At 36.2% G+C, this 11126-nt stretch overlaps 1 protein-coding gene across 2 annotated transcripts; it reads left to right on the plus strand.

Moving 5' to 3' along the window:
- The first annotated feature begins 215 nt into the window (after positions 1 to 215).
- On the plus strand, positions 216 to 6875 carry LOC115433621 (protein ripply1-like). Of its 2 annotated transcripts, XM_030155116.1 has the most exons (4): positions 216 to 458; positions 1900 to 1981; positions 3318 to 3391; positions 5939 to 6875. In XM_030155116.1, exons 1-4 carry the CDS (start codon positions 361 to 363, stop codon positions 6135 to 6137), a joined length of 453 nt encoding a protein of 150 aa, XP_030010976.1. In that variant the 5' UTR covers positions 216 to 360; the 3' UTR covers positions 6138 to 6875. The 2 variants fall into 2 exon arrangements, with proteins under 2 accessions (XP_030010976.1, XP_030010975.1); XM_030155115.1 differs by lacking the exon at positions 216 to 458 and having other exon boundaries at positions 1673 to 1981.
- The last annotated feature ends 4251 nt before the right edge of the window (positions 6876 to 11126 follow it).

The following is an 11126-nucleotide window of genomic DNA, read 5'->3' on the forward strand; positions in this document are numbered from 1 at the left end:
AGTCTTTATTAAGGCTCTCATAATTCATGCATGAAAGGGTTAAAGATGTAAATAAAAATGAGAAATAAAAAAGAAACTCCCCCTGCACACCAGCGCGCACAGAGCCACGCCCCCTCCCCTGCACACCAGCGCGCGCACAGCCACGCCCCCTCCCCTCGGAGCTCGGGGCTTTATAAACCCCTGTCATCCCTGCTCCAGTACAGCCCGTCTCCTCCTCAGCCTGGCGGACAACAACCACCACTACAGCCGCTCCTCCACACACAGAAACACGGCTGCCGCATTGGGACAACCCCACAAGCCTGTTTGTTTAAAGCGTCACAGTTTGTCTGTTTTTGGAGGACCTACAGAAGCGGCCTGAACATGAGCTCCGTGTGCCTGGTTGCTAAGCAGCCTGCCTTGGCCGCAGCTCCGTGGTTGCGGCCGGTCACAATGAACCGCAGCCCCGGCACGAACAGCAGGTAAGCACCGGTCTGACACTGAGCACCGGCTGCGTTTTAGCGGCTCAGGACATGCACAGGACTGTCTATGTGAATGTGGAGGAACTGTTTGCTGTTTATGTTTTATTGTAATGCTAAATTTTTTTTTGCTATTTAATTCAGACCAACACGGACCGTACCAAGCTAGCTAGTCCAAACGGTTGCTAGGCGACACTATGCAGTGGTTAGCGACAGTTGTACCGGTCATATTTTACCCTGGTGGAATGTACAAACAACTAGGTACTTCTACTGAAATACTGCAGTTCTTCATGTACAGTTTTCAGATACTTTTATTTTACTTGCGTACTGCAACGTTTTGCTACTGTATACTTCTACTAAACTACATCTTAGAGGTAAATGTACTTTAAACACTTATCTATCTATCTATCTATCTATCTATCTATCTATCTATCTATCTATCTATCTATCTATCTATCTATCGCCACATTTATACATAGCAGTATTCAGCATTAGCCTGCTTACCAAACAGTGCTTAAAAAAAAAAAAGAACAGTACTCAACTAGGCTATTAAAGTTACTTAAATATAAAGCCAATTTTTGACTTGAAAGAGAAAAACAAGTCTGACAAGAGTTATACAACTGAAACAATAAACATTTTTTCCACAAATATTCACTGTTTTTCACACATTCACTGTTTAATGGAGGGAAAAAATCAGCTGCATATATGGGTCTCTATCTATCTATCTATCTATCTATCTATCTATCTATCTATCTATCTATCTATCTATACACACACACTATATCTGTTAAAATTTTGCTACTATATACTTCTACTAAACTCCATCTCAGAGGTAAATGTACTTTATACTGCACTACATCTGTCTGACAGCTAGCTGCTGGTTTTCTAGCTGACACTTTTTAATTATTCTGCTAATATTCACATTTTTGGTTTATGCAAGGTTTTAAATCCTCAACAGTAACATGTGGTTACTTGTACACAGACAGATTTTCAACAGGAGCATGTTTAGATGTGTCGAATGTCTCTTTATTTTTAATGTAGCTGTGAATGTGTTTTACTGCGGATTGTGACTCTGAGTGGACCAATTTTAGTCTATCTATCTATCTATCTATCTATCTATCTATCTATCTATCTATCTATCTATCTATCTATCTATCTATCTATCTATCTATCTATCTACACAGACACACACTATATCTGTCACTGTTTTGCAGTAACATGTAGTTACTTGTATACAGACAGATTTTCAGCAGCAGCATGTTTAGATGTGTTGAACGTCTCTTTATTTTTAATGTGGCTGTGAATGTGTTTTACTGCAGATTATGACTCTGAGTGGACCTATTTTAGTGTATTTAATGAGCCACGTTAAAGTGGGCTGTAAATGCCCTGTTTGTTTCTGCTCTCATCAGTCTTTCTCTTGTGTTTCCTCCTTTTCTTCCTGCAGCCAGACCTCACTGTGGAGACCATGGTTACCCAGCAGTACCAGGGAGGGGTCAGGACGATGCTCCCGAAGCAAACTGTCCTGTGTAGGTTCCAACACCTATGCTTTTTGTTTGTTTTGGAGTTTGTTTGTTTTGTTGTTTTTTTATATAAAAAAAAAGCTGATTCACTTGCGGTTTTGTAGTCTCAGGTCTCAAAATATCCTGAGTTACTAAGTGACACAAAGTATTTTAGCAGTTTGTCTGGGCAAATTGTTTCCTAGTGCCTTTCTTGTTAAGTCCGTGGAGTAGGAAAGCCCCTTTGCTGTCTCAGTCAGTCATGTGGAACCCATCAATTGCCACAGGGCAGCTGAAGAAGGTGTTAGTGTCAAGTAGTTTCCTCTCACACCAGCCTGTCAGCGCCTTCCTCAAAGAATACATTCACTTTTAACACATTTTTTTTGTGTGCTGCGTAGCTGAAATTGCCTTCTGTGATTAAAATGTGAACAATAGGCTGCATTTTGAGACGCTCATGAAATATAAGAGTTAGAACAAGAACAAGCGTGTTATTAAGCTTTAAGATTTGTTGCTGGCTTATCCAAACAAGCGGATGTGACTAGAGGAGATAATACACATCGGGACACACGGCCATATGGCGAACATTCTCCATGCCAAGCCCTGATAATGCTCCCAGGAAGCTAACACGTACAGAGTGACACCAGGGTGGGAACTTAACACAAGTCTGCAGCCAAATGACAGTTAATTTTCATCCCTGGTCTTGTTGGCAAGTGGACGTTTCTATTTTAAACTGGACCTTTGCAGATTTAACAAGGAGTCTGCGGGGCTGTTGTCCTATTTTGACTCGCACTAGAAGTATTGAGTGAGAACGGCGCCACTCCCCTCCCCGACAGCTGAATTGCTTCCTGCTTTTGAGATGCCAAAACGAACACCTCTGGGGTTTTCACGGAAAGCGGGAAATTCCCACAGTCCCTCTGGAGAGCACACACCTCGTTACGGCCTTCACGTGGCGATCAAGGTGCCAGCTCGCCCCATATGATCTGTTTACTCCGGCTGCCATCTGACTGCCATTTAAGGCCTTAACAGTCACATTTTAAAGGTGTTAGTGGAGGTGTTTAGATGAGAACATTTCTGAAACAGTGTGGTGAAAATGAGCTGGGCGTAGCGTCTGTGAGAGGCGTTCTCTGCAGGTTACAGCTGGTTTTGCAGAGTCAGTATGGAGGAGGGAGTATGACAACATTTGATGTGTTCATTTTATTTAATTTGAGTGTTTTTATCCCTGTTTTTATACAAATACATTATAGGCAAGGGAAAAACGCACATTGTGTAAGTTTAAGGAATTGTTCTGTGGGGAGAAAAGTACAAACTTAACAGAGTCCAGGTTATTCTATTGTGTTTTCTTCACCTCTCTGTTCTCTCTCTTCAGCCTTATTCCAGACCCACAGTGCCTGGCTGCTTCTCATCAGATGGAAAACCACAGGCCTTTCAGCACCCTGTCAGGTCAGTCTCCACCAACATTCTTTATTTCTACTCCTTTTCAGACTGAACTAGTGCAAACTGCTGTCCCACAACCAAAGATCGCATTTAAAAAGCATTTACCTACACAAATCCTAGATGTTTACTGAGATCCTTATGGAAAACCTGCTGTTCTTTCAGGGACTTTCAGTTGGCTGGAGGCTGATCCCAACCATTTGCATGTTGTTCCATTATTGTTGTTAAAAGATGGTTCCCTGTAGAAGTGACCGCATTAGTTCTTTGACAATCTCCTGCAACAAAACTGAACTGAAGTTGAAGTATCCCTATTCTAACTGATAATGACTTTAATTAGAAGTTATGAATCAGCATTGAATCAATCCAGGAAATCAGTTGCAATGCCCAACTGTGGTGAATACCAAACATACCATAAATTAAGCCAAGTTCAAATTATTCAGAGCTGTGCTAACTATCAAACTGTCATAACAGTCACAACTAAAATTACTCTATTTTCAGCACTTTCAGTTCAGTTCAATTTCAACACTAAAATGGCTGATTTTATACACATGTTCAGCCTTCTGCGTTCTCAAATGTTATCTTCAGTTTATAAACTTTGTAAACATTTAATATTGCATATGGTCCAGATCCAGCGGTGCCACATGGACCCATGTCCTGTTCAATAGTGTCTGTGTTTAAACTCAATAACTGATCTGTTTAATCCATGTATGAACAGGTCTGAGTCAGTACTGTCACATGACACATGGGACAACTGACAGAAAGAACATTTATGGGTTAAAATACTGAAATTCCTGCTGCGTGACACCGGGACTGAAAATGACCATCATTTTATTGACTTTATTCAAATGTCCAAAACCTGTGGTTCTCATCGTAAATGGATCTGAAATGAAACACAGGACTGTAGCTGTGATGGAAAAACTACAACTGGGATCAATATTGGATCAAAATGTGGAAATGATCAGTTTGGATGAACACAAATCTGTTGGGACAGGGGGACAGGTGGGAACTGGGACCTGGGCATTTACATACATGAGTCTGAACAAATATTAGGCAAGGCAAGGCAGGTTTATTTCTATAGCACATTTCATGTACAAGACAATTCAAAGTGCTTTACATAAAACATTAAAAGCATTACAGCAGAAGGAATGAGAAAAACAAACAAACAAACAAAAATCAGATAAATAGCTAAAACAGATAAACAGATAAAACAGACAAGCAGATAAAACAGATAAAAACCTTTAGCTTAAAAAGAACAGTGCAGATCTGAGCTGATGAATAAAAACTCTATTCAAATGCAGCTGAGAACAGGTGGGTCTTTAACCTGGATTTAAGTGTGTGTTTTAAGAGTGTTTCAGCTGATCTGAGGTTTTCTGGGAGTTTGTTCCAGACATGTGGAGCATAGAAGCTGAACGCAGCTTCTCTGTGTCAGGTTCTGACTCTGACTTCTGATATTATTATTATTATTATTATTATAGTTAATAGTGCATTTACATATATGAGTCTAGAACAAATATTATTATTAAAGTTAATAGTGCATTTACATATATGAGTCTGAACTAATATTATTATTATAGTTAATAGTGCATTTACATATATGAGTCTGAACTAATATTATTATTATAGTTAATAGTGCATTTACATATATGAGTCTAGAACAAATATTATTATTAAAGTTAATAGTGCATTTACATATATGAGTCTGAACTAATATTATTATTATAGTTAATAGTGCATTTACATATATGAGTCTGAACTAATATTATTATTATAGTTAATAGTGCATTTACATATATGAGTCTGAACTAATATTATTATTAAAGTTAATAGTGCATTTACATATATGAGTCTGAACTAATATTATTATTATAGTTAATAGTGCATTTACATATATGAGTCTGAACTAATATTATTATTATAGTTAATAGTGCATTTACATATATGAGTCTAGAACAAATATTATTATTATAGTTAATAGTGCATTTACATATATGAGTCTGAACTAATATTATTATTATAGTTAATAGTGCATTTACATATATGAGTCTGAACTAATATTATTATTATTATAGTTAATAGTGCATTTACATATATGTCAGAAGTATAACTTTATAACATTATCAGTTATATCTTTTTTTTCCTGAGTGGTACTGAAATTTTGTGAACAGTTCCATAAAATAGAGTTCTTAAGCTAAAAAATGAGCCTATTTGAGAAATGATAGAAGAAACTTTAATTTTTGACACTGATGTTCACCTTCGTTTGATTTGCTCTATAACATCCATAAGTACTTTTTCTTTTTTTGGTGTATGACTGCATTTGAATGGCTCATTGTTTTAGAGTTAAAGTAATCGCTCCACCAGACTCTTGAGCTTTGTTTACTGCTTATTGAAGTATTTTATTGTCTCCAAAGTTGCAGAAGACTTCATTTGTCTTTTTCACCCATACACCTTTAAGCTCAGTTATTTTTTGAAACTTCATGATTCCTCAAGTGTAATCAAACTTTGTCTGCTGTGATTAACAGCACTCTGAACATGTCTTCTCTTTCTCTTGACAAACAGACTGTTCTGGCCTAAATCCAAGTCCTTCGACTATCTGTACAGCGATGGAGAGGCCCTGCTGAGAAACTTCCCCATCCAAGCGACCATCAGCTTCTACGAGGAGTCCGACAGCGAGGACGACGACGACGAGGACTGTGACGAGGGCAGCGATTCTGAGGAATGCCTCAAACAGCAGTCTCACTTCACACCCTTCAACTGAACGACGGGGAAAGCCTCTGCGTCTTTGTGAAAAGTCACTTCTCCAGAAAGACTGCAGTCTGCTCCATCGCCCGCAGTGACTGTTTCACATTTATTGGGCTTTTGAAGCACATTTCATTCACACTTTATTGGTGTTAAACTGCATTTTAAAAGGTGCGTGAGACATTTTACAGATAAGGAGTAAAGTCGAGCAGTGTGGTAGGTGGCAGACGGGGTGAACACACAGCAGAAGTCGCAGATAAAAGCGACTTTATTTGAGTGTTTTCGCGACGCTCTGCCTTCAAAGCTCTCTGAGGATTTGAAGATTTGAGAGCAGAAGATCATCGGACGACGCTCTCCATGTTCATGTTTCATGTAGTTCAGCGGTCTCTCATTCCCTGTTGTATTTACTGCATGCAACAGCGGCGTTTAATGCTCGGTACAACACGACTGTGCGATGGTATGCAGTATCTGCACGTTCTCTTTTAATGTGCCAGAAGAAAAGTGAAGCCTCTCATGTCATGCTCTCCCATATTGGGACGCTTATCATGTTTACAATCCAAATCTCAGGGTGTGAGTCCTTTGCCAGTTGTACATAGAATGTAATCCGCTCCCATTTTTAACTTATGATTGTGTATACCTTGTACAAAAACATATTTATGTTATTTTTATACATTTAGAGCATCTGTCTCATCTTGTCTACACACTGTCCAAACTGAGGTTGTTTTAACAAATAAAAATAACCGATTTTGGGAATAGATGGTGCTCATCTGTTTTCTTCATTATCTTCTTCTTTGTGATAACATGATCAGAGGTAATAATCAGAGCAGGATAAACACCACACTTTGTTGTTTCCTTTATCACTCAGCAGTTATCTGTTGGTTGTGTAATAGTCAGGAGGTTTTCACCACCACTATCTCTCCGTGCAACCTTTTGATGTTCATCAAGGAAGAGCGGGGGTTTGCCCTCTGTACTTCTGATTCAAGAGAAAAGACCAGACGGAAAATGAAGATTTAAATATAGAGAATGTGGAAAGGTTAGACCTGTAGTACTGTTGCAAGAATGTGAACATAGTACGCTGTGAACTAGAAAACCATGAAGAGACTTAGTGTGACGGAGGCAAAAAAGACAGCAGAGAATAAATGAGCTAATCCCTGGAGAATTATCTCCAGAGGGTGGGTCAAAGGTCAGTGGAAGCCCCTGCTGTTGTCTAGGCTACCACTTCAGATATGACCCGAGCCCCTTGGAGGCGGAGGCGGTGTCAGTTTACGGTCGTAACTTAAGATGGTATCATGGGAAATACGTTCACCCCTGTAAAGAAAACTTGTCCTTCAAATCTAGCAGGGGAGAAAAATAGTTTTCACACTGCAGCCTATAATTGTACTGGAGAAAAAAGTCAAACTATCAGGAAAATGGTGACAAAATGATTGTTCTGGAGAATCCTGCATCTGAAATCTTACACAAAGGGCAAAATTATTAGCATCAAAGAGGTATGTAAGAAGTATGTGGTCTTTAATGCTGAAGATGGGGCTCGTTTATGTACAGTCGACTGTTTAGAAGCTTCACAGTGTATCATGATCTAATGGTTGAATTTTAGTGAAATTTCATGATAAAATTTCCCTCTATTTGAATTTCAAACTCAGAATATGTTGTAACCGACTATGTGCCAGTTCAACTTAAAATAAACAAGTTGAAATAACATTAATAAAACAGTATTAATAAAACCAGTGTGTTTTAAATGGCCATTAACAAAGAGTTGGAGATATTGTTTGGGTCATTGAAAAATATGAGCATTTCCATAAACTTTCAAAAAGAAGCAGCAGTGGAAAAAAAACGAGACTGTAGGAACTCCTCCTAAAGACATTTACTTGGTCTCATTATCATATTTTCAATATATATTATATTAATTTTTATACACAGTCGCAGAAAAAAATACTAGACCATCAAAAGTCATCAAAAACAATGGTTATCCAATCCAGTCCTAACTCCTGTGTGTTTCATGTGACTAAAACACAAAAGAAAACGTGGAACGACTAAAAGCACTGTTTTTGTCAGTACAGTGACATAGATACTGATGGAAGAACTGAAGTGATTTTGGTTATTATCAAGAAAACATGTTACATGGATAGAGATCAGCTCTGAAATTAAACTGCTATGAGCTACTTTTGTCGTTATTATAATATTTGTCCAAACAAATGGACTTTTAGTTGAACCAGGCATTAAAATGAACAAGGAATTGAAGAAAACAAGGGTGGTCTAATCATTTTTTCCACGACTATATATATATATACACACACACACATATATATATATATATATATATATATATATATATATATATATATATATATATATATATATATATATATATATATATATATACTCTAGTCAACATTTGATAGGGATCAGGACTATAACTTTGCTATATTCGGGGGTGTAATTGTGGAAACTTGACAGTTTATTTTCCCAGTGGAGTGCAGTCTACGGATGCGGATGGTGGCCACACACATTATTGACATCACACCGTATGTGTTTCAGAACATTCTGAGTGGTTTCAGTGAAAACAGAATTGGAAGAGTAATTGCTGTGAACTCTAATTTCTAGGGTTGTATCACCCTTTTGCCTGAAAGTGCAATAAAAATGTATGTTTTTTTACCTTTTGGTCCATTCTGCTTTACATGACTAGCCAAAGTACACACATAATATATGAAGTCACCCAAAATATTATACAACATCAATTATTGTGCAAATATAAAACTGATCCCTAGCAAATCTTGACTAGTGTATATATATATATATATATATATATATATATATATATATATATATATATATATATATATATATATATATATAAAGAGAGAGAGAAAATGTGTGTGTGTGTGTGTGTGTATGTATGTGGTTGTATGTTTGTGCAAAAAAATGTATAAAACAATGCTGAGATTTCCAAAATATATGTCTTTAAAATGGCTGCTTTACCAGTTTTAGATAATATTACAAGTGGGGGACAAAACGGTCTAAAATATGTCAGGATCATTTATCATTTATGCACATACTCACCTGTCTTACTGTCATATATTTGTGTCACAAGTGGATCCATAGAAAAAAAAATTTTGGGAAACACTATTTTAAACGGTGGTGGAAAAAGTTCTAAAGTTGCTAAAGTAGTTTTAGTTTTAGGCTACTTTTTACAGTACAGGGTAGATTAGAGTATAGGTCTAAATGATAAGTAAATGTAAAGAAATGTAACAAATATATCTACTTGGAGTGAATGAAAACGACAATTTTTGCTGAAATGTAGGAGAAGCAGAAATACAATCATTTAAATAATATACAAATAAGCTTTTTTTTTTTTTTTCAATTAATAAAATGTTATGATAAGTTTAATTTGTGCTTAAATTTACTGTACAAATCTATGCAAGTATAAAGTTTGTAGCTTTGGTTCATTTTAATTTTTTTTTGTTTGTTTGTTTATATCCATCAGGCCATAATGTATGAGACAGTTACAGGGAAAACTAACATTTTTTATTCCATGGTTTTGTTGTATATGGGGCTGGAAAAGTGGTGCCGGATGGACAGTCTTACTACATTTTCATTTGTCTTTTCACAACTATTTATGGTAGAAAGACGAATGATACGTCATTTTGCAGGGAATAATGAGCACTTTTAGATGTGTGATTGAAAAAAAATGTTTTAACCTCATTTTCTGGCTTAAAAATAGTAAAAACCCTTCAGTAACAGATGGACAGAAAATGATCATCTGTTTCTGACCACTTTATAAAACCTGCCTGAAAGTGTGGTTCCAATTTATATAAAACTATCAAATCTTTACTGTTGGTCTTCTAGGGTGTCTATTTTGCACAACTGTTTGTATTTTTTCAATATATAAGGGCATAAAATGGCAAGAGTTTTACTAAGTGTTGGGGTAACGGATGGACAAGGGAGAAGAATTACAAGTTTCAATGGTTTATTTTGCATATTTATTATATACATTGCATATATAATATCTACAAAGTCAAATACCTTCATAAACTATCCAATCCAATCCAACTTTATTTGTAAAGCACTTTAAAACAACTGCAGTGGACCAAAGTGCTGTACAGAAGAATAAATAAAACCAAAATAGAAGAATAAAATACAGAATAAATTTAAAGACATTCAAACTGTACAAAAAAAAAAAAAAAAAAAATCTATACAGAAGAATAAATAAAACCCAAATAAAAAGAATGAAATACAAGAATAGATTAAAAAGCCATACAATTAAAAACAACAAAATAAATAAATAAAATAGATAAATAAGAACAATAAACCACTACCAAATAAAAACAACAGAATAAAGATAGTCCCTTCAAACATCTGACATGGTTTCAAAAGCCATGGTTTCAAACTAATTTAATATACATTTTTAACAGATTTCCTTTCAGTTCATTAGATATTTGTAACCACTGTAAAAAGAGTAGCAAAAGGTTTTTAAATGGACCTTTCAAATGATCATCAGTATAATATAGGTCCAATAGAACAGGATAAAAGTTATGCTTTGAATTGCACTGATGGGCAAAGAATGCAAACATACATGTATGCTGAATATAATGTCATCTAAGTATTTTTAAACCATTTTTCTAAAAAATAAAACTTGTGCTGGACACTAGAGGTAATGTACTTTAAAAATATAGATTGACTGCTCATACACCAGGACATTTTGGACAGCATTTCAAGACTGGACATCTGAGAAGGACACTCAATCGCCCAAACTGGAGTATGAAGACATTAAAGTAAGTAAGTAAAGCTTTATTTATATAGTACTTTTTAAAACAACATGTTACAAAGTGCTTCACATAAAGGGGAGATAGATCAAATCAAATCAAATTTTAAGCCAATTTACAGAAACCCAACAGATCCTCCAGGAGCAAACATTTATGACAGAGAAAAAAGTAAAAAAGAGAGAAAGTAAAAGAGGAGAAAAGAGAGAGCAATAGAGATAGAGAGAGACTGGGGGAGAGGGTGGAGAGGG

This window comes from Sphaeramia orbicularis, chromosome 14, assembly GCF_902148855.1.
Source record: "Sphaeramia orbicularis chromosome 14, fSphaOr1.1, whole genome shotgun sequence".
NCBI lineage: Eukaryota > Metazoa > Chordata > Actinopteri > Kurtiformes > Apogonidae > Sphaeramia > Sphaeramia orbicularis.